Genomic DNA, 25,482 nt, shown 5'->3' on the forward strand with positions numbered 1-25,482 from the left:
GACCACAGTGACCAGAGCTCCGGCGGTCCTCGGCGTCATGAGCTATGTTTGATCGACATTCGACCGAGTCAGACAGAGCGATATCTGCCGCAGTCAGCAGTGGCTTTGACAAAAGAATGGCTGGTGGACTGGGCTGGGGGCTTGATGAAACGGGTCTTGGGCACGCTAAGCGATGAGGCAGACTGGGCAGAAGACCTCCTTTCCTGAGAAGGGTGGGAAATGGGTACCTAGGTATCTAGGGGAGAATTCGGCGAGAAGGTGGGTAGAAGGTTCTGTGCGAAGAGAAAGAGAAAACTAGCGAGGTGAGCATGCACTGCATGTCGGGAGAAACGGAATTCATCTGCGCAGAAACAGTGGGAACATTGGGAACAATGGGAAGAAGATCCATGACCGACTAGGACAGAGATCTACTCAACGGTCCATACTATATTAGGCTAGGGGCTGTGTTGGCGCCAGATGGTTCTCCGCCTAGTGATATTAGCGTGACGCAGGCTGCATCTTCAAGTCCTCCTCATCCATCACAGGCGCCAGACCGGATTTTGCAACCTGTCTCACGCTCTCGTGCTCTTCGACGGCTTCGACAAGGCCAGGTGCTCGTACATCGTCTTTCCCTATGACTTCCGACTCGTTATTGATATACCTAGTATGGAGCAACGGGTCATTTTTCAAAGTACGAGTCATATTTGGACCTGAATGAGCTCTTTCGCCTCTGTCTTTCATGAAAAAAGACATTCGGATCACCAAGTTCGGAATACGAGGGTTGCAGAGACGAGCTCCATGAGACTTGAAGCTGCTTCACGGACATCGAAAAGTCTAACATGTAGCATCAGGACTGACCTCGCTGTCTTGGACGGGAAATTCCATCTGCGGCTCTTCTCTTCCGAACATGGACGTCTGCTCCGTGCTGGTTCTGATGGAGCGCCGACTGTCCTTTGGTATAGCTTTTGGGACACATATCAGTCCTCCGTATTGTCTATGGAGTAGCCTCTGGGGGCCACCGCGCTTGAAGGGAGAAGGTTTTCCCATCAATATCAGGCCTAACCGATCATCAAGGTTGAACCTCCTGCAGTCATCTGGGGACCGACATTCGCTAGGTTTATGCCGGAGATGGTACCTCGGAAGTTGATCAAGTCATTGTGAACATATAGAGCTTGAAAATCAAAAGCCAATATTCGTTGAACAAGAACAGGAGATGGGAGCAAGAGGGAAGAGGCAGAGTTTTCATTTTGTCTCGGCGGGTGACGGGTGACGATCCCCCTGTGTGAAGTACACCGTACGAATACAGTTTCACGTCCCTTCAAGGATGCTTCTCTCGATGTACCGAGTACTTAGCGTGTAGATGAGCTGGCGGGTGAAGACTCTGTCCAAGTTAAGATCGACAGAAGCTGTGGTCTTCGAAAGGCGCTTGTGCGTCTCTGCGTATGTGACGAAGTCGAAAGCCCCGTCGTCTACGCGTCGAGGCGTATAGCTCGTGAGGCTTCTTGGAACAAATAATCGAACCAGCCACCAGCAATTCAGACCAGATGTCAATTTCGGGCCCCAGAGTCTCTATCATCCGGTCTCTTGCTCTCACGCGTTCTACGGTTGACGACTTTCAGTCACACAGCTCGCCGATCTGCTCAACTGCGCTATCTCGAACTTGAAGCGAGGGAGAAATTAACCGACGAGCAAAATACTGTCCTCGGCACGAACAAGAGCTGTGATGGCTAAAAGCCGTTCCCCTTCTTTGGCTGAGGTGAAGCCACTGGCCTCTGGGCGGTTGCAGCTTATCAGTCACACCAAGCAGGCCTTGGACCTCGCCGCGTGCTGATGCCATTGTAAGTAAAGTCTCTGGTGACAATGGGATGCGGGCACCGCAGATGTTCAGCCAGCTTCTAAGGGCCGTCAACAATAGTCGCGGGCCTTCTCATCACAAGGGACTAAGTCATCGACTTGGACGCAAGGCGCTTCCTTTCAACCAACCGGAAAATATCACCTCCCTCCTCGTCCCCTGTTTGGGGTTGCCTCCAAGTATTACAACACACACCCTTCAGAACTGGAAAAGCTAACCGGCCCGCCCTGAGTGCCCCTGTGCCCCTCACTCCTTCGGGCTTCGCTTATCGCTCTCGCTTCCTTACAATCAGCCTGTCTGATGAAACTCGAAGAGCTGGGAATTGAGAAAGAGGAGGCATTGATCAGCTACAATGAACGTGATCCAGCCACATTTACCAGGAAGACTCGAGAGGTGAAGACAGATTAGAGGTTTGGCTGGAGTGATCGTGCCCGACAAGAATCCGACGCGTCTGCGCCCACAATCTTCGCAGCCCATTGGTGGCGTTAAGGAGAGGCTTGAAGCGGGCTGTCTGCACGTTCACCTAGGGTATTCACCCACGAACACGAGCCTGCAGGGCGTCAGGGACCTGTTGCTTTGTTCATCAATAGCACAATCATGCTTTCTCGGCTGTCTCAGGGTCTCCATGTAGAGATTCCAACTCCCAAGGCTCGGAGCATGAGGGGCTCGTATCCCCAACCTAAAGTCAGAGACCAAATTCGCACAATGGGCGCCTTCAAGGGCATATGAGAGTCTGAGATGACATCTGCACCATCAACAACTTCACGGAAGACGACCACCACTTATCGCCTTTTGAGGAAACGATCTATGGAACCCGACTGAGTCTGGACAGCACCTTTGTGTTGGCCTGGAGTGCAGCATCACAACTCAGCACTATGAGAGAGCAGCAATAGCAATGGAGTTCGCTATTACTGAGTCTCGACTCAACATTACCACCGTCAAAGCACATTGGCCTCTCTCGCCGTTAGCACTTCGACAGCAGAGGTATCCCGGAGCGAGCCAACGAGAGCCTTCTCTTCTTACCACAGGAGCTCCACGAGGCGGAAGACTTACTAGCTCCCCCTCGTAGCTTGCTTGCCAGGGTATTTCGCATATTGTAGCGCACGAAGCTCCAGTCGACCACATGGCAGCGCCCACTGCGCCCTACGGAGTATGTATCCCAAACCTTGTTAAGCTGGTACGTGACCAGATAAACCCGCTTGCAGGAATGGCGCAGCTTCCCCCTGACAGAAGGCTTCAGGCATCCAGGCACTTTCGCCTTTAGCCTGCAAATATCCAATTCGTTTGCCGCGTGCTCTCCACGGTCGAAGTCCGGACAGACCGGGATACCAGGAGTTGAGGGCTCTGAACAGAGCCAAATTCTTCGGGCTCACCAGGCCGCGAACGCCCATCTCCAGTAGCCATCTTGATGCTCTACCAAGCGGTGAAGATTTGTACGATGGGCCTCTTCTTGACTCCTTCTGGTACAATCAGAGGTCCGATCTCTTGTTACATCTATTAAAGACACGTCTGCTGCCTCATCAATTGCTTCTCTGCCACTCAAGCCCCAGCAATTTTTGATTGTATTGGTGGCTTCAATAATCACTTCAGACTTCAGCCACTTCTGCATACAGGCTGCAGGCGAGATCAGCAGCCCGGCAAACAGCCAAAACCCACTTGCGAACTTTGTGGACGAGAAAAGCTCTTGCTACATGCAAGGCCATTTGAATCTGGACGCTCCTGGGCGCTCTGTTCATGCCCACGACGCGCGATATGGCGCCTTTCTTTTTGGATCAGCTATTCCCATCTGCTCCAAGCGTAACGCTGATTGCCGTGGCTTCTCCATAACTGCTCGTCCAGCTTCTCGTACGGAGTCTCGTGCCGTGCGTGCTCAATAGTTCGTCGCGTTCAACAACCTGGACTATTACTACTACAGTCTACTGGGGACTCCATAGAACGCGTCAATGCCAGGATCAAGAAATCTTCATGGAACGGGAGTATGGAGAACAAGTATTCCGTGACTTGTTTTGTCATGTCCACAAAATGGACACGCTCTCTGTTCCTGATCTTTCGCCTAGATGGTTTCAGCTCTCTTCACGCCACTGGTCTCTGCATCGCCAGAGGTGTTCTCGGCATCCCAGCAGCCCTATGGCGGCCCCGACAGCTTGGGGAACACAGGGGCAAGGCCTCGGGGATTTTTGCTTGAGGATTTTTCTGTGCGTTGATCTTTCTTTACCGAGACTTCAGCGGACATCCACCCGTAAGGAGGCCCAAGCGGACACCTCCACTTCCGGGAAGTCAACTATTGGTGTTCCTGATTCTCTGTCTACTCTAGCCAGGAACATCCCTCGGCATCATCCCCAGCCTGCCCCTCGGATTCAATAAATGATTTCGACCATAACGTTCAAGGGGGATTGATTATTAGGTGCTTACAGACAATCGTCAGGGGAGGATATAATCTCCCTTCTCAGAGTACTTGTACACCTTACAGCTTTACTGGCCTGCTTGGAACAGAATTCGATTGAGCCTTGAGCCTCTCCTGCTCTTACAAAGGTATTCCCTATGGCGGTGGACACTTCGACGCCGAGACTGACGCGCCAGCCAACGCATGCCCGTTGCTGCCCCATCCAATGAAGGGAGGAGTAGACATTTGACATCCGTCAAAGTTCTTGTCATCTGTGTTCGCGGTCACGACTTCGGTTTCACCCTGAAGACTGGGGCCGGTCTCGTCGCGGTTTGGCCAAGCAGGGATATGGCTGCAAAGACGAGTCCCCATACTCATCCCTTTCCCTTTTGCTGATCTTTACTGCATCATGATGTCTGCTTGTCCACATTTCCTTTCCTTTTACGCTACTGTTTGGAAGAATTCTCCAGCTTCGGGGACCTCGTGAGTGTCGGATGATGCAGGTTGCCTTACCAGCTGTCTCACTTCACAGCAACCCACAATTGATCAAGACATCGGCCAGAAGGAAATTTCTGCAAAGGTCGTTGATCAGTCTAATGGCGGTGGGATGTCCCTTGACATATCAGTGGATCTTACTGCGCGTCTTCCCACTCGCAATAGGTATCCATGAAGACACAGCCCATGAGGAACTACTCATCAAGACCCAGAGGACTGAATTCCCCGTCCGAGAATTTCTCTCTCAAGGAGATAAATCGGTATACAGAGCCAGAAGAAAAGGTTTACCGACATCGGTCTTGGAAGGTAGAGGACAATGCCCCTGACGCTGGATACATCTGATGCGGGACGGTCAACCAAACAATGTCATGTTACCAGCCTCAATTGCCTTTCGCTCTCCTTCACTCATGCCTGGATTGAGGTCCCACATCTTTTGGCCCAGCCCCATAGCACGCTTCCCTGCATCGTTGACTTGATCCCAGGCCACAGCTCCAACAAATCCAACTTCACCATCACCACCAGCACCTGGGAAATCTGGTGGGGGACTGTATGCCAACGCACTCATCCGTTGTCTCTTCAAGAACTCGAGATTCGGTCGGGTGATTGCACATGCAGGAATGTACATGACGCTGCTGTCGTTCTTTCCATGGTGCTCCCGGTCTACGGCGTGGATCTGGGGGACCAGTGTCAGCCTTTCCACGACCATGAAAAAATGGGGAGATTTGTGGTGGCGTTGATACTTCGCCAGAAATGGAAAACGTCTTTCGAATAAGATGAGGCCTTACCATGTCACAGTGCCAGGCGACATAATCACCTGGTTCAACTTTGGGCATGCTCACCATGGTGGTGTCAAGCTCGAGGCCTGGGTGAGACAACGGATCATATTCCTGACATGCGGCTGGTACAGAGTTTGGAAATGTGGCATCCAGATTCAGCTTGCCTGTCTGGAGATTGATGAATGGTCTCAATATCAGGTAAGACGTTGCATGTCGGATCAAGGGGCAAACTTTCAGGGTGCCTTCACCAGGCCCTGTTGAAGACATGGACAGCCAGCCCTGGAACAGGCGGAACATGCTGCATGCGCCCGCCCCATTGTACAGGTCCATCTTGGCTTCGATGCGGTGCCGCGCGTCGAAAGGATCATACTCTTCCCACTGACCCTGTAGGATGGTCTGATACACTCGAGCATACTCGGGATCTTCCCAGCGCTCGAGACTTCCTCCATCAGTGTGTGGGCCTAGAGAGAACTTTGCATCGCCCGGTTGTCGAATGCGAAACCGGTCAGCGTATGTCAGAGGGTAGGTCGTAGATATCTCTGAGTTCGGGTCAGAGGAGTGCCAGAAAGAGGCCAGAAAAGATTGTGCTTTCAGCATATTTGGATGAGCGCGTGCCTGGACTTGGGAGGGAGTCCAATACAACTCGTACACAGCAGGGTCGTCTGGAGGAAAGGCCCTGACTTTGGATCGATTTGCAGCGATATACTCCTTGGCTTGCCGTTTGAGATCCAGCGCCTGTTCTCGTGGGAGAACATTGCGAATGACTGCAGTGCCGCGATGCCTGATGGCGTCAAGCTGTGATTGAGGGACAGTCCCGGCAACCACATCCTGGAACGAGATGCTCGGTATGACCTGGGCCCAGCCGTTAGCCATTGCAGATGGCCGAAGGTGGTATCGATGGGACCGACATTACTGCCTTCTGACTTGATGTCTGCGATCTCCCGCTGCAGACTCTTCGACAGCCGTTGCCAAGACGCTGTTATGGCATCTTCATTGTCTTTGATCAACGTCTTCTTCAGAGCACTGAAGCGTGGCGGCAGAGGATCAGGCTTCTTGCCAGAAAGTGAGGGAAACACAGAGCTGATGTCACCAGGCTCTTTGGCCAACGTGGATGCGGCACGGCGCAACGCAACGGCAAGATGATTCTTCATGGTCTCTGCACACTGGAGGACGAGCCGAATATCTTCTGGACTCGGTCTCCTCTGTTCTTTGCTCTCTGCTCAGTTCCATCGTCTGAATTTATCCTTCATCATTCCGCGAGAGCAACCGGATGCGCTTCCCAACCAGGCGTAGCGTCAAATGACCCAAAGGCCTCGTATTTCTCGGAGGCAAAGTCGCCATGCAACCAACGCTGCGCCATACCTGAAGATCATAACCTCGGGCAAACTGCGCCCGAGAAGTCTCATCCCTCATTCCGTCGTGAGGGGACTCGGGGAGAGCTGCTGTAGGATGAGGCGCCCCATACACGAAGCCAATGGTTCTCCCGGAGAGTCTCCTTTTGCAATGGCAACTGGCAATGCGAACTTCCTGCGTCTGCATACCGAGGCAGAAGTGCCGTATATGAAGCAATCAGGTTGGCCTGACTCCCTATAGATTTCGATTCACTCTCTGTCCCCTTAGTTCTAAAGACATCCCTAAAATGGCCCAGCAGATACAGGGAAAGACAGCGATTGTCACGGGTGCTGGCTCTGGTAGATATCAACCCCAACACAACCTGACCTGCGAGGCAGGAACTAACCCGGGCGTCGACCAACAGGCATCAATCTCGAGTTTGCCCGTCTTCTTCTGGAACATGGCGCCAACGTCCTGTTTGCCGACCTTGGCCTCAGACCAGAAGCTGAGAAATTGGTCCAGAAGTATCAATCGACGGGCAACAAAGCCGTCTTCCAAAGAACTGACGTGGCTTCCTGGGCTGACCTCGAAGCCATGTTTGCAGCCGCTCAGCAGCACTTTGGATCCATCGACATTGTATGCCCGGGAGCTGGAGTGTTTGAGCCTCACTGGAGCAACTTCTGGTACCCACCCGGGACGGAGAAGTCCAAGGATGACCCAGCTGGAGGAAGGTATGCGCTGTTGGACATCAACATAACGCATCCCGTCCGTGTCACGCAGTTGGCCATTTCCCACTTTTTAGCGGCGGACCCGCCGTGCAGCACAGAAAATCCCAAGTCGATTGTTCATATCGCCAGCATTGCAGGCGAGAGCGCAAGTCTCACGTTCCCATTGTACTATGTGAGCAAACATGGGGTTCAAGCGTTGGTGCGCAGCTTGGCCGATCTGCAACATCTGCACGGGATACGTGTCAGCTGCGTGATGCCGGGGGTGGTCAAAACACCCCTGTGGACCGACCACCCGGAGAAGCTGAAGATTGTAAAACAAGAAGGGGAAGGGGCAGACATCTGGGTGACGCCAGAGGAGGTGGCTCAGGTGATGCTCGCCTTGGTCAAGGACAATGAAATTCCTAGTGTTATAGCGAGCGGGAGCACAAGCACGAATGGCGTCCACGGAGAGCAGAAGGACATGATCCAGATCAAGGGAGGCACATGTTTGGAGGTGCTTGCGGGCGCTGTGAGGGACGTGCCACTTTACAATAACATCGGGCCATATGCGACGGGAAAGCCAGGGGCGACTGTTACTGATGGTGAGAAGATATACAAGGAGGTCCTTGGGGAGCTGAAGCCGGGGTGGGGGAAGTATTGAGCCAGACGGGGTGCGAGGATAGAGGAGGAACTTGAACTCGAATGCGCTTGCAAGTATGGGCACCGAGAGTCGATCTATACACAAAGATATATATATATATATATATACGAGGCGTCCTTGTATAGAGATGGGTTGAGTGTGTGCATGTCTGGTGAGTCGTGAGTCGTGACAGGGGACAAAGGGGAAACTTCCGGGGATCTGCTGCTTTGTCCCGATTCAAGTTTGTGGCTGGACATTTTTGACGCCATCGGCAGCCATAATTGGCATCTTGATTCCTGTCCGGCTCTCGCTCTCGTGCTTCTTTGACTTCATTTTGTACCCGACGTTTCAATTCACTCATTTCCTCCTTTTTCTCACCGCTTGCTGTAGTGATATCCGCCATTTACTCCGCCATCATCTATCCGCATCTACTGTGGCTCAGTCAACTGCTTCCTGCGAAGGGCGGGAGAGATGAGCACTCCCGATCCCACGAGATAAACTGCGCCGTCCTTTGCCCTTTTGTCCACCATCATGTCTCTACCTGCGCCCGCCTCTTCGAGCAGGCAGCAGTCTCGAGTCCGCCGGTATGTCGCTTCCCCGACCTCCATTCCGATGCTGTTCCTATAACCTAACTGCTCCGCAGGCGGCCAGCCACCCCGACGCTCAGCAAACGTGATCTCAATGGCACCGTCGGTCAAGCATCATGGATCAGCAGCGTCGTCAACCTCCTCAACACGATCGTGGGCGCCGGGGTCCTCGCCATGCCTCTCGCTCTGTCACACATGGGTATCGTGCTGGGAACAATTGTGATACTGTGGGCTGGTGCCACCGCCGGGTTTGGCCTCTACCTGCAAACTCGCTGCGCCGCATATCTGGAACGAGGCTCCTCGAGTTTTTTTGCCCTGTCTCAAATCACGTACCCAAACGCCGCGGTCATCTTTGACGCTGCCATTGCGGTCAAATGCTTTGGGGTGGGCGTTAGCTATCTCATCATCATTGGCGACCTCATGCCGGGCGTCGTGCGCGGATTTGCTCGTGAAGAAGACCTGGGCCAGTTCATGTTCGACCGCCATTTCTGGGTCACGGCTTTCATGCTGGTCGTCATTCCCTTCTCCTTCCTCCGGCGACTCGACTCCTTGAAATACACTTCTGTTATCGCTCTGATATCCATTGGTTACCTGGTCATCCTGGTCGTCTACCACTTTGCCGCACACGACACCTTGCCCAATGGGCACTACCAGACGCCGCTGAGAGTATTCACATGGGCGGGTGCTATTCCGGCGCTTTCTTCCTTCCCAGTCATTGTGTTCGCCTACACATGCCATCAAAACATGTTCAGCATCCTCAACGAGATCAGCGATAATTCCCATTTCCGCACCAGCGCTGTCGTCTTCGCTTCCAACGGCACCGCTGCCGCCATCTACATTTTGGTTGCGATTACCGGTTACCTGTCTTTTGGAAACGAAATTGGAGGAAATATTGTGGCTCAATATGCGCCCTCGGTGTCCACAACGATCGGTCAAGCTATGATAGTCGTGCTCGTCATGTTCTCCTACCCTCTCCAAGTCCACCCCTGTCGAGCCAGTGTTGATGCAGTTCTCAAATGGCGTCCTTCCGATAAGCTCAAAGCGAGACTGCGTTCCACGCCCGCGACACCGAGCTCGCTCGATTCCAGCCCTCCGCGCGACGTCCCTCTGCTACAACCTGGCAGGAAGCGGAACACGGAGATGGGAGAGGCTCGCTTTGCCGCCATCACCACCGTGATCATCATCCTCAGCTACATCGTCGCCATGACCGTTTCCAGCCTCGAGGCCGTTCTGGCATACGTCGGTTCAACGGGGAGCACGTCCATTTCCTTCATCCTTCCGGGTTTGTTCTACTACAAGATATCTTCACCCGATTCTCCTCTACATCAGAAACTCGTAAAGGAGGAAGACGACTACGACTGGCAGAGGAGTGACGATCCAAGCGACGACTCTGACGACGCCGCCGGTACCGATGAACAACCGAACCACGAAGGCCAAAACCTACTCAGCAACTCGGGCATTCTGAGCCTCAGCGGCGTGAGCTTGCTGAAACGGACGAGGAATTTCCGCCGGAAGCTGCTCCGCAGGCTGAGCCTCGCGTTGGCCATCTACGGCATATGCGTCATGGTGGTGTGTTTGATCACGAATACCTTTTTCATTGTTGCGCACTGAGTGGGGTCAGAGAGAGAGAGGTAGACGGCGCGTGTGCCAGTGTTTGGAATATCCAATGTGTGAAGATTGTGCCGCGCTACAAAGCGTCGAGATGGCATACAAGGGTGGATTGTTCAATGCAATATATCCACCATATCATTGGAATAGGAGCACCTGTCTTGGATTTTCGAAGAGCAGAATAGAGTGTGTGACTTGGCCGAACGAATAAATACCCCCCCATTTTAGTTCTAAATTAGCCCGTTCTCAAGACATTTTGCTATTCTGGACACGACAATTGCACTGTTAGAAAAAAGTCCTGGCACCGAAACCCGCCCGAGTGTGATCCATCTGCGTATTTTCCTATCCCCAAGAGAGGCATCCATGGAGCGAAATTCGAGAAACGGTAACCCTCGGTACCGAGTACGAGGTACAGACCACATATCTACCTCGTATATGATCTCCTGTGGTCTGCCTTGAAAGCAGGCCGGGGCGGGGAAAAGGAGTCTTGAAGCTGAGCAGGGCGCAAAAAGAAAAAGAAATTAATCTTGTCCTGAATTCAATCTCATGATCTTGTAATTGAACTTCTGAACCACATTTGATAAGGGAAGGGGAAAAGCACACACACACACACACACAAGTGACCCTCTCTGGCAGGGCAGGGCAGGGCAGGTTGGATGTGCAAGAGAGGCTACTTTTATATCTACTTAGTAGTCATTGCAGACAGTCGACAGCGTTTGTTCTCCCAATCTCCCCATGTCTCTTGGTTGTCCTTCTGTGTGGATACTGCTTTACGAAATGTAATACTTGTTGATGCATTCTGTAGGCCTTCACTAACCCCTGCGATTGAAGCAATCTAATTAAGCCAAATAGATGAAGCCATGGGCCGGGTTGGCCTCCTCCAACATGATATTGATATCCGGCCAAGTCCAAGGAAGAAGCCGTTTTGATTCCCCAGCGTTTGACTGCGCACTGTATACTCCGTACAACTCCATCGGCTGAAAAGGAATTGAGTCTCGGTCTCATCGCCCAATAGAAGCTAGCGACATCTCCCGATCAATGCGAGTTGCATTCCCCTATAAAAGACCCTTTGCATCAGCGGTTGCACGACTCGATTCCGATCGACCATGACCGCAGAACGAATCCAACCCTTGACTTCCCCAATCCCAGCGCCTCTCCCACAACGAAATCCTCCCTACGATCTTCCACCAAAACTTAGTTATTGTTCTGAGTCGCATTCAAGATCCTCAGAATAGAGAGGAACAAGTTGAGGATGTCGAGGTAGAGGCTGATGGAGGCTGCAATCTCCTCCTCCACGTGATAGTGTCTCATGACCAGCTGGGTGTCCACGAGGATGTATCCAGAAAAGATCAAGGATGCAACCACGCCATAGATCAACTCCACCGTGGATCCGTGCGGGAAAAAGGCAGCCATGAATCCGAAAATGATCAAGATCCACAGGCCGCCAAATAGGTAGGGCATCCAGCTGGTGAAGTCGTACTTGCTCTGGCAGGCAAAGAGGGTCAAGAAGACGAAGATGGCCAGAGTGAGGACGAGGGCTTCAATGACGATGCGGCTTTCGAAAAACGATGTGATGACACTGATGCTGTACGCCTCGAGCGCAGTGAAGCCAGCCAGAAAGACCAGGTTGGTCGGGTACGACTTGCGCTTCCAGAATGTGAGGAGTAGGAATCCGATGGCCCCGAACAAGGACACCCACATCATCCACGAGTTGGACTGGATCCAGTTTCTGTAGCCCGTCGAGAAGAACGAGAGCATGGACAGGGCCGCGGTAAGGAGGAGCTGGACGGTCAGGATGGTATAGACTTTGCGGATAAAGGACATTCGGATGTCGATGGTAGCTTCGCTGACGGTGCCGCCAAACTGTACAGTGCCGTTAGTATGCAGATCATAACCTGAGAGAGAGGCTTGTAGTGTGTACCTTGAAGTCGTCCGGGACATTGTCGTCTTCTGTTCTGGGGGCGCCGAGGATGCCCTGCTCCGGGCCAGGGCCTGTAGCCTGGTAGTTCGGAGGGGCTTGAGTGTAGTTTTGTTCGTCGAACGAGTCGCGCTGAGGAGCGGGCTGGTATCTGGTGGAAGAAGCCATCTTGCGTGCTGATGAGAGGTTAACCGATAGAGTCGAGAGTAGGATGGGCAAGGGAGCGCAGGAGAGGGTGAAGATGTAGGAGAGATGTTGCGGAAGAAAGAGTGGCGTGTTTGGAGTTGAAGTTGTGACGCCTTCACCTGCGCCTGCACCTCCGCCTGCGCCCCGGCGAATGTTCCAGTCACAGGAGCCAATGATGCCTGCATGGGGTGGACGCTACAAGCACGTGTGGAGAGTCCCGCCCTTACGAATATGCGGGCACTTCCTTAATAGGCACCACCAGTACCGAAGAAGGATTCGCATCGAAGAGCCCATACAACATTCTCGGCCCTGTCGAACGAAATGATGCCGGAGTCGGTGAAAAAATAATAATACGTGGAAAGTCAAATGCAAGTCTCAAAGGCCAACAAAAGCCCCATATGTGCAGATGAGCAAAAAGACAAAACCTTAGGATTTGCGTGAACCGCGACTCGAACGCGGGCCTCGAGCATGGGAAGCTCGAATTCTACCCTTAAACTATTCACGCGTGCAACTGTTGAGAGTCTGTGCTCAATTATCTCCACAATTTGAGTAAACTCATATATAACCCGTATTTTTTTTTCAGTTGGAAAGCACCCTGCTACGTGGGCTAATCACGGAGCCATTTCCACTCCCCGGGCGAATCAACTAGCTTGCCTAGTAGGGTATTCAAACATTTTACACCCTAATTAATACTGTACCGAGCATACGTCTGGATTTCAACCTTTCTTCTTCACCTCGCTGGCAATCTCACAGATATTAACATCTGAGCCAGCCTCTATCTGCTGTAGAACGGCCCACACGTGTTCGACCTCCTGCGGTTGCTCATTTGCTGGCAATGCCACAGCCAGACGATTCAAGCTCACGCTCACATTGCACCGTTGCAGTCGTTACAAATACGTAAAAGCAAGGCTGGATGATGACATGCTTTTCCTATTTTCCCCGGTCTATCTGTCTGGAACCTTGGTTCAAGGACCTCCTTGAGCATCACCTACTTGAACAATCAACAATCGCACCAGGACTCAAAGCAAGAATACTGCAGCCCTTATTCGAGTGTCTTCTCGGTCAGGAAAATCCCATACTTCTCCTTCAACTCTTTCAGTATAGGCTCCGCCAGCTCCCACTTCAACGGCGCCAGGACCCCCTTCTCTTTGATCCTCCCGTCCAGCACCATCAAACAAGCCACTCCGCAAGGGACACCCACCAGTTTCGCCATGGAACTATATCCGTTGGGGTCACCGTAGTCACAAAGAGTGCTCGTTCTGGTCTCCTGGGTTCCGTCTTTGTGCTCAATCTCGAACCTATGTTGCAACAAGACCATGTCCCTCTCGCCCTTTTCGTACTGCATCTTCTCCTCGAGTGTGGCGCAGAGCGTGTCAAGCGGATTGCCTCGTGGCGTGATGGGTTTATCTGAGAATAGGCCCAGCCATTTGATGCCTGAGATGATGCGTTGTTTCTCGGGCGTGTCCTTGAACGTCGTCTTGGAGCTGATTGCCCACGACAGGTCGGACTCCTTGCTGCTGGTGGCGCCGATGATCTTCTGCGTCGCTTCGGCCCAGGTTAGTGGCTTTTTGTCGGCGGACGGTTTAAGGAAAGACTGCTCTTCTTCCGAAAGGAAGCCAATGTCGACCAGGACCTTGACAAACTCAGGGAAACCCTGATACCGCAGCGTACCGCGGATGACGGTCTGGGCTTCGGGGATGTTGTATTTTTCTCGGTAGGGCGTCGAGTCTCTGTTGGGATATGCAACGAACGCGAAGCCGGGGTAGACAAAGTACGGCTTTGCACTGCTCATGAGGTCCGGCCCAGAAATTTCCTTGACGGAGCCATCTTCGTAGAACTTGGCCGAGTTGCGGAGAGCAAGCAGGACCCCTCGACTTGACCAGGAGAATTTGTAGCCCAAAGGATTATCACTGGCCTCCGGGGCGGGCAGTCCACCGCAATATGATAGGAACGACTTGATCTTGCCGCCAGCCTTGTGAACCTCTTCGATTGTCTTGACCGCGTAGAGATGGTCGATCCCCGGATCCAGGCCAATCTCGTTCATGACCGTGATGCCCGCCTCCTTGACCTGGTCCTCCAATTCCAACATGGCCGGAGAAACGTAGCTGGTGGTGACGACGTTTTGCTTCTTTCGAATTGCGGATTTGATGATGGTTGCGTGGAAGGTGTATGGGATCAGACTGATTGCAAGGTCGGTTTTGGCCATCTCGGCGTCCAGTGCTTCTTGGTTGGTGACATCAAGGGAGATTGGCCGCGTGTTTTTGATGCCTTCGCATAGTTTCTTCGCATTTTCCAGCGTGCGGCAGGCTACACTGTATTAGTCAAGAAGAATGGCTCATGAGCTCCAAGTTACTGACCGACGGTGACCTCAACGCCAGCATCCGCGAGGATCTGGACGGTGGGCTTTGTCACGAATCCGGCGCCGAGAAGGAGAGCCTTCTGGGAGGAATAGCCCAGCTTGGACTGGATTGTGGTGATGAGGGATGCCATATTGCAATGTCGCAGGGAGTCGAGGTGGGCTTGAATATGTACAAGGTGTCGTGACGAAGGAGGAAATGAGTCAAACGACTCTCCCAAAGATTTCTTCAATCCGACTCCAACACAGAAAAATGCATCAGCCCGCGCCGCCGATTGCGGAGTTGAGCGAACTTTTGAAGGGCCAGAAACCCCTCCACGCCCTCCATTATCTCCACGTGAAGATAGACTCCGAGACGCCTGCCCGCTTCCTCGCTAAGCTCGCTTCCATCTCTGCTCGGCTTCGATCTGTCCAAGGTTCTTTGCGAATTCTCCAGTGCTCCGTACCTACGAACCTAGGTTAACAAGCCCCGATACGAGGATGGTATGCAATGTAAGAGTATAACTCCTCCGCTTCCAGCTCTCATGGTTCCACACTGTTTCCCCAGGATGTTTCTCTGTGACCAGAGTATGTGACCGGCACCCAGGCTTCCTCCCCCTTCTCTCTTGCCATCTCCCACATTCACTCTTTCTTGAACGCTGCTGCGGTCGCGTCCCAAACATGGCTGTACCTCTACTTGTGCGATTGCAGTCATACATGGACCCCCTCTTCCTTCTCAGCATCTCCATTGCCTACCTTCCCCTAACTTTAGTCTCTCATCCGCTACTGCTCGTTACCTCTCCTTCATCCTTCCGCTCGAAATGGTTCGAATCCTTCTGGCGGGTCATTGGTCCCAAGATGGCCGCCTCGGAAGTCCAAGTCGACCACATCGAAGAACTTCTTTCCCGCGCAGCCGGGAAGGTCCTGGAACTGGGCCCAGGGGCCGGCGACCAAATGTTCCACTATAAGCCAGGCCAGATCGAGGTGCTGTACTGTGCCGAACCAAACGTGTTCCTGCATGGATTACTCCTTCAAGCCGCGGAGAAGAATGGCCTCGGTAAAAAGCTGGTCGCCCTCGAAGCGGGAGCTCAACCAGCCAGTCTCCTCCCTGCGCTCAAGCAGGCCGGGGTGATCTCCAGCACGACGTCGAGTCTTCCCGAGGACGGCGTATTCGACACCATTGTCGCCGTCAAGAGTCTCTGCTCGGCACCGCAGAAACAACTGGCCGCCACGGTCGCTGTCGTCCAGGCCTTGCTCAAACCGGGCGGCGAGTTCCTGTTTTTTGAGCACGTGGAGAACAATGCAGATTCCATCACCAAGTCTTACGTGTGGTTCATAGATTGGATCTGGCCGGTGTTTATGGGGGGATGCCGTTTGACTGGGAAGCTTGATCGGGTCGTCCTGGGGATGGGCGGCTGGGACGAACGAAAAATCACCACCACAGATGAATTCAAGGGTCACGAGGTATGAAAAGCATTCCAGAACGGCTCGAACTCTGCCCTGTGTTCGATCACCATGCCTGTATCCAGATGTCAATGCTGACATTTGAAATACTCTCAGGTCTTCAGATATGTCAAGGGAATCTGTCGCAAAGCGTGACGAGGTCGGCTCCGTGCCAGCAGTGACCATCCAAGAAAATACCAGCAGAGCCGCTTGATACTGCCCAGGTGCAATGTGGAAGTAGGGACTTGAGCTCGGCCGACTTGGTACAAATGATGAGCTAAGTCCGCGGAGACAGGGCTCGTGTGCAACATTTGCGGCTGAACAGTGTCATTGATTGTATTGTCAAGGCCAAGTCTCGTGCGTCGCGCATCTGAAAATGCCTCCCCAATGGAAAGACTTATTGATCCCCGAACTCCAAACCACGGTATGCACGACGGTGATAGATAGCATCTCCTTCGCACAATGCAGCCCCTAAGCCAACACCGTCTCTTTCAATGGCAGCTCGGTCTCATACTCAATCTCCACACGACCACGAGGCTTCTTCTGTGGCTTAGGCGGTTGCCTTGTAGGCCGCTTCCTCTTCTTGCCCGATGCATCTTCCCCACTTTCATCCTCGTCGCTGTCTTCGCTTTGATCTTCACCCTCGCCAGACTCTTCCGTGAGGTCTTCGTCTTCTTCATCCGGACTCTCTCCACCGAGCCAGTCGTCAAAGTCCTCCATCTCCCTTTCCAATTCATCCTCGCTCTCCTCTAGATCGGAAACGTATTCCACCTCCGCCTCGACTTCCTCCTCATTCTCGTCCTCCTCTTCCAACTCCTCGTCATCCAGCACCTCCTCACCCTTCTCCTTCCTCTCAAGACCTCTCAGCACTTTTCTCCACAGCCCCTCTTCAATATTGAGCGGCCGGTCCCCGTACGCGCCGCTGGTCAACCGCTCCATGAGTTCCCTTTCAATCTCCCTCTCCACTTTGGCCGCGCTCTCCGCTTTCCGCTCCCTGGTCTCCTCCCTCCGCCGAATCTTGGGAGCCAATCGGGGGACGTTCTTCTCACCCAGCCTCACTTCCTCCTTTGCAATGTTCCTCTCGCGGATCTTGACTTGGGTCAACCTCGTCAGCCTCTGTTTGCATTTGTGGATGTAGAATTTCGGCCAGTATTGCAGTTTCTCGTCGAGGGCCAAGAGTGCCTTTTCGTAGTTGTTGGGCAGCCGGATCTTTTCCCACCACTTCGATGGCAGGTGGTTGCGCTCGGGGGTCTTGATGAAGAGGCACAGCGCGCCCGTCTGGGGGTCTGGGCGGACGGTGGCGTAGCGGGAATTGGCCAACGGGCAGGACTGCCGGTTGCAGAACCCCGTCAGGTTGTACTCATTGCGACAGAACGTCTGGTCTTTGCTGCTTAGCCTGTAGTTTTGTCTTTGTTAGAACAACAACGGCCGCTTGAAATTTTGATGCCCAAGGCACCGGTTTGAACTCGCACGGCTTACTTTAACTTGAACGAGCAGAATTGCTGGTTGATCACCTGCCAAACGATCTCGTCCGATGACATTCTTGCGGATTGGGAGAGAGAGCGAAAAGAGAACAGCGCACGAGGGGAGTAGCGGTGGGTGGGTGGGTGGCTGTTCTGCAAGCCGACCGAAAGATGGAAAACCCAAAAATTTCAGGTTCGGCAAAGCAACAAATCTGCCAAGGGTTTCTCTTATCGCTTATCAGAGTTTAGCATGTTTGTTGGATTTGTTTCTCACCCACCACCCCATTGGAGGATTTGCTCTTCGCTGAGACAAGGCTTTCACCCTCATCTCAGCGCACACCTGGTTTTCTGGGACTATCGGCACCAACCCTCGAGACAGATTGGCAGTGACCTTGAGGACGTGCCAGGAAAGTCTAACTAAAGGGATATTGTGAACACAGAGATGTAGGACCCAAAGGGACAAAGTATATCTATCCACTATCGCGTAACACTGTTCCCCTACCGGGTACACACCTTCAAAATACACCATTGCAAGCGCACAAATTCAAGTCTGTAGTTGCTTGAAAATAGGCCAATGTGGGCTGAGCGTCTGCATAGGCAGCATGAATATTGCTTGGACATTAGTCAAAGGCTCACCTCGTGGATGATCTCGCAGCTTTATAGTCCATACAGAGGACCTCTGCCTATTGGCGATAGAACGGTGGGACGGAAGGTGGTCAGTGTTGCACGAGGACACTCCACGTATCGGATGAACTCGTGCAGAGGGCTGATGCTTTTCTGGTCGATATGGCACGCTTTCCACGTAGCAACAAGAGCAAGATCGTGCTAACGCCTCTCAGCGCGGAAGCAGGAGACTGCAAGACGCGTCATGTGAGGCAACGACTGCTTGAACGGATGTGGTCTGAAGGTTTGGAGTGGCTGGAACAGTCGTACCTGTTCCAGCCAGACGTTAGCGAGCATAGGCTGCTGTGCTAATCTTCGAACTCGGTTTCCTGCTCCTCGAACCTCAGAAATGTGCTGTTTGCAGCAGCTTCTGGCCCCAAAATTACCTGCCAAGCGTCGTTGACTGCGTGGAGGACACCATCATCAAAGGCAATGTCTTGTGGCTTGGGTTGAAATATAATGACCTGTGGGTGCTTCCGTGGCGGCGGAGAACCGAGAGAAGAGTCTATAGCAGGGCCCAAAGCTCGATATGAGAGCGACCACAGGAGTGAGTCTTTTGCACCCACAGTGTCGAGAAACATTCTGACAGCAGCTTCGAGCCGATCTTTGCTGGAGGCATCCTCAGAAACGACCGAAGCATATATAAGACCTAGTCAGGCGCAAGTCAGCAAAGTGGGGACCGCGTGACGAGTTTGAAGCAGACATCGTTTAGGGGTATCCAGATCAGGTTGTCAGAGGGTAATTATCAGCAATGCACATAATGCTCAGGCAATGTAGATAAGTATTCGAGGTTGGATCATCACGGAAGTGAAATCAAAAGACAGAAAAGGAGAAGGACTCACATTGACCAGCCGGACATTCTCCTGTATCTTCTGAGTGAATCTGCAGATAAATTGGATCCTTGTGCTCAGGGGTGCCACCATCCAACAGCACAGTTGTGACTGCGGGAACGGGGCCATTGTCTGATGTCGGAGGAAACATTGATTTTAACGGATTCGCGATGATATTGATAGAGCTCCAGGTAGTGCAGAACGAGGCCACTTCTTCCACAGCGTCTTTCGAAAGTGGAATGTCATCACGGTTTCCAACAACATATCGAGTCCGGATTCGGGTGCCATCGGAAAGCGTGCATTCAATAAGAGGACTATCCCCGCCATCTGGAACAGTTGTGTCATCAGTGGCACCGAGATCTTGCAAGGCGTGCCCCAGGAGATACACGCCTCCGCCGACAGCACCGGCACGACAGGCCACCTGTGAGATTTCTGCAGTGCCGCCGTATTTCGCAACAACCGCCCCGAAGCCTTGACCAAAATGACCCATAGACCTCATATGTCTCCTGATCCTGATTAGGGCTTTGTCGAAGGGCACCGAGTCGGCTGCAGCAGGGGACAGTGCAAGTGCTACCAGTGGAGCCTGCAGAGTGTCTGGGATTTTGAACTTCGTTGACAAGGCCGTTTTGAGCGACATGCTGGTGTGGTCTTCTTCTGAGGCCGTTGTCGATTCTTCCTCCTCTTGCATCACGTATCTCAAGAACTTCATCAACCCACGCTTGTCCTTCATTGAAAGTGACTCGTCATTGAACACATCTTCACGGGTGCTGGGTATCTTGTGCAGTTTCCCGTCGCCTAGTACCCACAAGGACCCAACAGCAAGGAATTCCAGTTGGCTATGGATCTGTGATGAGACGAGGCTGGGGAGAAACTCGGATTTGGCATAGATAATTTGGGGGCTTAAGCTCAGGGTATATGATCGTGACGGTCCAAGTGGCGAGGAGGCCCCAGATTCGTCGTCGGCATGCCTCGATATCGAGGCATCTTTGAACACTGTGCTTCGGACTGCCAGATCATCAGTGATGCCGTATACTTCGAGGCGCAGTTTGCGCACATTGCCGCAATTCTTCAACCCATCCCTGGGCGTGGTCCAGACTCAAGCCGGCATCATCACCTCCATAATAGGCATGGCGATCCACGTGCAAGATCTTCTTGCCTGAACGAGAAAGAGCCCTTGAGAGGAACACCTTGTCAGTCAGTTAATGCCCTGGTTTAGGTTGGTCAGAAGCAACGTACAGCGCCAAAAGCGACTGGGGAATGCTGGTCCCAGCTATGACAGCATCCCAGACCTCATCACTCAAGCTCTCCATTTTCTCCCCTGAGGGATTGCGGAAAATGAGTGAAACGTGTCGGTAGAAGTGAGAAATTCCAAAGATTGAGAGGGTGTTCTGATGGTGTGTTTGATGACCGTCTTTGGGGCAACTTTGCCGAGAAAGGGTACCTACCCTAGCCTCGCTTAGGCTCCTCGGTCGGTAGCAAAGCAGACACGCAGACCGCTGCAAGCAAGTACATATCTACACAGATACCATCAAATCCTGGGCGATTCCCGGGACTGATTGGTCTATCCCTGTCTGCTGCGGTCATTCTTTTACTGGGGGACAGTCTGCGCCGCCCATGAGTTTCCGTCCCGTGAGGTCTTCTGGTGGCCAGCTCAAACATGGCGATCGATCACGGCTCTGACTTTTGCGCGGCCTTGCCAGAGAAGAAGTATTTGGCCGAAGCAGTCGGGGAGACTGCTTCCATACAACCTACCCAGCTCCCGTGACAAAAGCCTTGAGCGGTTCTTCACGCCAGTCGTCGGGCCTGACGACCCCATCTCGACCCCGACTGATTAGCGGTCTGCATTCCATCTCTCTTTCTCTTTCTAGACTCGGGTGGAGGCCATATCTCCGAGAAGATCAAGATACCAAGGGATGCAGTATCTGAAGATCAGATGTGTCGGTAACAACGTGCCCTTACCACCAGAGCACCGTGAGGGACGCGACATGCTCTGAAGCGGTGGAACAGACGGTAGTCCGCCGGCCTCATGGAGAGCCAAGGCACGTTGACAATGGGAAGTCTTGTTGATACGTATGTGTGGTGAGAAGCAGGTCTGTTTCGAGAAACTTCCAGCCTATCCACTAAAGAAACGCCGGATGCTAAGCTGGTCCAACCCTTTCCTCTCCACCCCCGACCTTTCCTTCAAACCCCAGATCTCCAAACTCCCACATGCAAGGCTCCACCCAGACCCCTGCTTAATGTTGATGCAGGCATGGCGGCTATATTCGAGCAGCCCCGCCTGTAGAAACGTTGAGGCGGCCTTGTTGTCCACTGGGATGACATGGATGACCAGCCTATAGGTTGGCATTTGCGCTCAGTTTGGCACCGTTTGGCACAGTTTTGCTGACTCTGCCACTTCTGACTTGCCGGTTGCGACGCCATTAATGCGTCTTACCACCGAAGCACCTCCTCCACATTGTGCCCCACGAACTGAAGAGCCCCATCTTTACCTAAGCACAAAAGACGACTTCTCGATCATCTTCTTGGAAAGATGATTCTTGATTCCATTCCAGAGCAGAGAGAGGTACCTGTACAGGACAAATCAGCCAAGTGAACCATAACTTGAGTTTCTGATAAGATCCTCCACCAAGCCAAGCAGACACCGAACGGCCATCAACTCGCTCACTGCACCCACTCAATTCCTCGCTACCGTGGAGCAAGATCAGCGGCGAGATGGGCAGCTACGCTGAGGAGCCAGAATTCAAGACCATAACTATCCATAAACTCCACCCTACATTCGCGGCTGAAGTTGAGGGCGTCGATTTCCAGAACTTGTCCGATGAACAGTTCGCCGAGATCCTCGCCGCAATGGCGAAGGTACCCACGCTTTTATTTCCTCAAGCCTTGTGAACCCTCCCTCAACAATTTATCGCCCGGTTGAAGCGACAGTGTTTTGTAATTTGGCGCTGACTTTGTCCCTTTATGCTTTAGTATGGTGTTTGTATGTTCCGCAACACTGGCCTGGACGATGCCAGCCATATTGAGTTCTCTAGACGGATCGGGGATCTTGACACCATGAAACGTTATATGATCGACGGTCGCAGGCCAAGATATGGCTACTATGAATTGTTCGATGCTGGGAATATCGATGATCAAGGTGGTGTTCTGGATCCCAATAGTCCGAGAGCACATTATGGCAAGGTGAGCTCCCTTGAAAGCCCTTTTTGGCACTTGAAGGCTTATTTCGTATGTCAGGGCAATGCTCTCTTTCATGTCGACTCCTCATTCAACCCTAGGCGCGCAAGCTTCTCTCTACTTCGTGCGGTGGAAATTCCCCCGCCAGGAAATGGCGGGAACACTGACTTTGCCGACTCCCGCACCGCTTGGGACGAGCTGGACCCGGAACTCCAGAAGGAACTTTTGGAGAAAGACTATGTCGTTCATCATTCGATCGCGCAGTCTCGCAAGTTAGGGTCCCCAGAATTCTTTAAAGATCTCGACCCGACCAATGGAGGTGTCATGGCCCGACATCGGCTCATCCAGATCCACGAGCCTAGCGGTCGCAGGAATATCTACATCGCGGCACACTCCCACCACATAGAAGGCATCCCGAAGGAGGAATCCGATGCATTGATCAAGAAACTCATCGATCATGTCACTCAGAAGAAGTACACCACTAGCATTGAGTGGAAGAATCCGTCGGATATGATCATCTGGGACAACCGGTGTACGCTCCATAGAGCCAATGGTGGAGCGTTCGAGGGCAAGTACAAGCGAGATCTAAGAAGAACGACAGTGCACGACGACAGCAGCACAGCTTGGGGGTTGAATGAGGTCGCAGATACGGAGAATTGGGTTGTGAACCATGATGCCACCAGGTCAGCTGGACAGACAAAGTAAGATTTTGCGCGGCATATTCAGGCTGTTGTAATCCAGCTTGCCCATCCTAATTCGTGTGAGTTTGGGTGGTTTGTCTTTTGGTGGTTCCCATTGTTTGTCCAGGCGCTGCGTTTGATATACAACAAGTCCAAACACTGTATAACCAAACAAGTAGTATTGTCAGGCAGATTGTTGTCAAGCGCGAAACTCCACTCTTGGTTTGCGCGGTCACGCAATGCGGCCCAAGTCGGTGACAGGACAATGCCAATCAAAGCACAAAAGGGGGTGAAGCCTTGACTTCCTTTGTGACTTTTTTCGCGGTGGAACGGCGTGGAACAACCATAATCCACGTTCACCACCTGATGCCGTCGCAGGGGCAGTGATACTTGTTATGCTATTTAATTTACTCCTTCACGTCTTCCATCACTCCCAGCCCTTTTATTATTTATAGGCAGTCCATTAACGTCCCAACTGCACTCCTTCGTGAGTCACAAATCCAGACTGCCTATGGATTATATGTATATATAAAGGACTCAGTTCCCCCTCCATGTGGACACCAAAGGTCGGCAAGACTCGTCATCCACCACAAGAGCTGGAACCAACAACACAACCGAAAAGGAGTCTCGAAGCTGGTCTGCTTCTCAGCAAACAGGGTCTAAAAGAGATCTTCTCGACAGATCTCTACATTTTCTCTCAAACGCGACCCTTCAGAAGCCAGCTCAAGGATCCTCGGCGAAACCAGTCTCCAGCATGGCGAGCTACGCAGGCATTTTCGACCTGCCCCTCGACATGTTCAACGACCTGATGTCCGATCTGGACTACGAGTCCATCCTTGCCTTCCGCCAGACGTCTCGGTTGGCAGCGGCCCTTGTGCCGCTAAACCACATCATCCAGCTCCGACAGTCTATCCGAGCCTCTCTGCTCGCCGAGGAGCGCGCCGACTACCAGCGCCGACAGGTGGCATATGCCAACCAACGTCGCTGGGCGACTGCATTCCCTCAGTCAGTCCAGGCCGGCCTCCAGCCCCAAGCACATGGTGCGGCAAACACCGCCGCGCCGAACAGCTCGGTGAACAACATTCACCGCAACCGCATCATGAGGGCGGAGCGGCTGAACTGTTACGCCTGCCTGAAGCATCTGCCACGAGAGTGCTTCGTGGAGGGTCAGGTCACGGGGAGGAGGAGCCTCGGTCACAACGACGCTGGCCGACGGTTCTGCAAGGTCTGTGGCGTCAACAAGGGGATCTGGGACAAGGGGACCGTGATCCAGGACGGCAGATGCACCTTGGTCCTCTGCAGGACATGCAACGCCCTGGACAGAGTCGAAGCTGGATCCAAGAGGGAGGGCGTCTGTTCGACGTGCAAATCCGCCGCGCAGGAGGATTCGCTCAAGAACGAGCTGCAGGGCGTCGGCGAGTCCAGCACATCACAGCCGACGACAAAGCAGCCAGCCAGCACGCAGCCGAGCAGTCGAGCGACTCGGTGCCTGCGCTGCTGGGCCACCAATCACACCGAAGTGCCAGCCGGGTCAACAGGTTCGCGTCTTTGCCCCTCGTGTGAAGCTGCTGTTGGATTGGCAAAGATGGCGCTGTAAAAGGGGGTGTTGTGTGGTGGAATGAACATGGGCATGGGCATGGGCATGGGCATGGGCATGGGCATGAAAGGGGGATGGCGCAAGGCAATAACGGAGCGGGCGCTTTGGATATTGTGGTTTTTTCTCCATTGAACCGTGATACCCCGGTCAGGATTTTTGGGTCGGATATGGTGTTTTTCTCGATTGTATTGTGATACCCCCCGGTTGAGAAATTTTGGGTTACAAGGCTCAAAAGGTACAGGCTACATTTGGCAGGGTCCAGGTAGTACGACTGAGCTTGTAGACAGCAAAAGGAAAAACATTGTGATCTTGACTTTCTGCTAAATTTCCCAGCTCCCTCTTGCCCTGGCTTTGCATCTCTTGCTTGGAACGCCTGTTTCCCACGGGGGCTTTTTCCTAAGCCATCCAGGATCGTATGCTAGAGCTGCCCATCTCTTTGAAGTCTGTTCCATTTCCCTCAAAAGCGGCAAACCCCTTGAAAAATGTCGGAAACTAGGCGGAGTGAACGACGGACCAGATACGGGGATGAAGTGGAAGCAAGAAGAGGATATGGTAGATTTATTACGACCTAGAGGGTTCGCGCCACTCCTCCGACGAGAGGTACTGGTCCGGCAGTACGCTTTTCGTTGTGCTTTTGCACCCTAGCTAGCTACACAATTGTCCTCTTGGAACTCCTTCATGCCATTTCGGATCTTTTCCTCAACTGAGTTCCTTGTGCCAACCTCATCCTCTTGGCTCGAAGTGGAAACGGCGCCTGGACACAGAACTTGAAGAGTTCGATGACCAGATTCCGTAACCAGGAGACAGAGGTGTAGCATGTGCCCGCCACTCCAT

General features: G+C 52.8%; 10 protein-coding genes and 1 non-coding gene across 11 annotated transcripts; 5 read left to right on the forward strand and 6 right to left on the reverse strand.

The window, feature by feature from the left end:
• Positions 1-5,061: 5,061 nt before the first annotated feature.
• Z520_06139 (uncharacterized protein) lies at positions 5,062-6,636 on the reverse strand (the record flags this gene model as incomplete). The annotated part of the gene is made up of 3 exons (XM_016776641.1): positions 5,062-5,382; positions 5,495-6,337; positions 6,394-6,636. The coding sequence occupies 3 exons, from the start codon at positions 6,634-6,636 to the stop codon at positions 5,062-5,064; spliced, it is 1,407 nt and encodes a 468-aa protein (XP_016632183.1).
• A 488-nt stretch (positions 6,637-7,124) lies between these two features.
• On the forward strand, positions 7,125-8,185 carry Z520_06140 (uncharacterized protein; the record flags this gene model as incomplete). The annotated part of the gene is made up of 2 exons (XM_016776642.1): positions 7,125-7,176; positions 7,242-8,185. The coding sequence occupies 2 exons, from the start codon at positions 7,125-7,127 to the stop codon at positions 8,183-8,185; spliced, it is 996 nt and encodes a 331-aa protein (XP_016632184.1).
• A 510-nt stretch (positions 8,186-8,695) lies between these two features.
• Positions 8,696-10,362, forward strand: Z520_06141 (uncharacterized protein; the record flags this gene model as incomplete). Its single annotated transcript, XM_016776643.1, has 2 exons — positions 8,696-8,748; positions 8,808-10,362. The coding sequence occupies 2 exons, from the start codon at positions 8,696-8,698 to the stop codon at positions 10,360-10,362; spliced, it is 1,608 nt and encodes a 535-aa protein (XP_016632185.1).
• A 1,191-nt stretch (positions 10,363-11,553) lies between these two features.
• Z520_06142 (uncharacterized protein) lies at positions 11,554-12,445 on the reverse strand (the record flags this gene model as incomplete). Its single annotated transcript, XM_016776644.1, has 2 exons — positions 11,554-12,222; positions 12,281-12,445. The coding sequence occupies 2 exons, from the start codon at positions 12,443-12,445 to the stop codon at positions 11,554-11,556; spliced, it is 834 nt and encodes a 277-aa protein (XP_016632186.1).
• Positions 12,446-12,897: 452 nt separating this feature from the next.
• Positions 12,898-12,968, reverse strand: Z520_06143. The gene has a single exon. It is a non-coding gene; the product is annotated as a tRNA-Gly (tRNA).
• A 537-nt stretch (positions 12,969-13,505) lies between these two features.
• Z520_06144 (uncharacterized protein) lies at positions 13,506-14,953 on the reverse strand (the record flags this gene model as incomplete). The annotated part of the gene is made up of 2 exons (XM_016776645.1): positions 13,506-14,770; positions 14,821-14,953. The coding sequence occupies 2 exons, from the start codon at positions 14,951-14,953 to the stop codon at positions 13,506-13,508; spliced, it is 1,398 nt and encodes a 465-aa protein (XP_016632187.1).
• A 526-nt stretch (positions 14,954-15,479) lies between these two features.
• Positions 15,480-16,268, forward strand: Z520_06145 (uncharacterized protein; the record flags this gene model as incomplete). Its single annotated transcript, XM_016776646.1, has 1 exon — positions 15,480-16,268. One exon carries the CDS (start codon positions 15,480-15,482, stop codon positions 16,266-16,268), a length of 789 nt encoding a protein of 262 aa, XP_016632188.1.
• A 444-nt stretch (positions 16,269-16,712) lies between these two features.
• On the reverse strand, positions 16,713-17,782 carry Z520_06146 (uncharacterized protein; the record flags this gene model as incomplete). The annotated part of the gene is made up of 2 exons (XM_016776647.1): positions 16,713-17,637; positions 17,721-17,782. 2 exons carry the CDS (start codon positions 17,780-17,782, stop codon positions 16,713-16,715), a joined length of 987 nt encoding a protein of 328 aa, XP_016632189.1.
• An 893-nt stretch (positions 17,783-18,675) lies between these two features.
• On the reverse strand, positions 18,676-20,507 carry Z520_06147 (uncharacterized protein; the record flags this gene model as incomplete). The annotated part of the gene is made up of 4 exons (XM_016776648.1): positions 18,676-19,016; positions 19,210-20,202; positions 20,252-20,370; positions 20,434-20,507. 4 exons carry the CDS (start codon positions 20,505-20,507, stop codon positions 18,676-18,678), a joined length of 1,527 nt encoding a protein of 508 aa, XP_016632190.1.
• Positions 20,508-21,909: 1,402 nt separating this feature from the next.
• Z520_06148 (uncharacterized protein) lies at positions 21,910-23,076 on the forward strand (the record flags this gene model as incomplete). Its single annotated transcript, XM_016776649.1, has 3 exons — positions 21,910-22,053; positions 22,168-22,377; positions 22,432-23,076. The coding sequence occupies 3 exons, from the start codon at positions 21,910-21,912 to the stop codon at positions 23,074-23,076; spliced, it is 999 nt and encodes a 332-aa protein (XP_016632191.1).
• Positions 23,077-23,805: 729 nt separating this feature from the next.
• Positions 23,806-24,648, forward strand: Z520_06149 (uncharacterized protein; the record flags this gene model as incomplete). Its single annotated transcript, XM_016776650.1, has 1 exon — positions 23,806-24,648. The coding sequence occupies one exon, from the start codon at positions 23,806-23,808 to the stop codon at positions 24,646-24,648; it is 843 nt and encodes a 280-aa protein (XP_016632192.1).
• Between the last annotated feature and the right edge of the window lie 834 nt (positions 24,649-25,482).

Source organism: Fonsecaea multimorphosa, assembly GCF_000836435.1.
Source record: "Fonsecaea multimorphosa CBS 102226 unplaced genomic scaffold supercont1.11, whole genome shotgun sequence".
Taxonomy (NCBI): domain Eukaryota; kingdom Fungi; phylum Ascomycota; class Eurotiomycetes; order Chaetothyriales; family Herpotrichiellaceae; genus Fonsecaea; species Fonsecaea multimorphosa.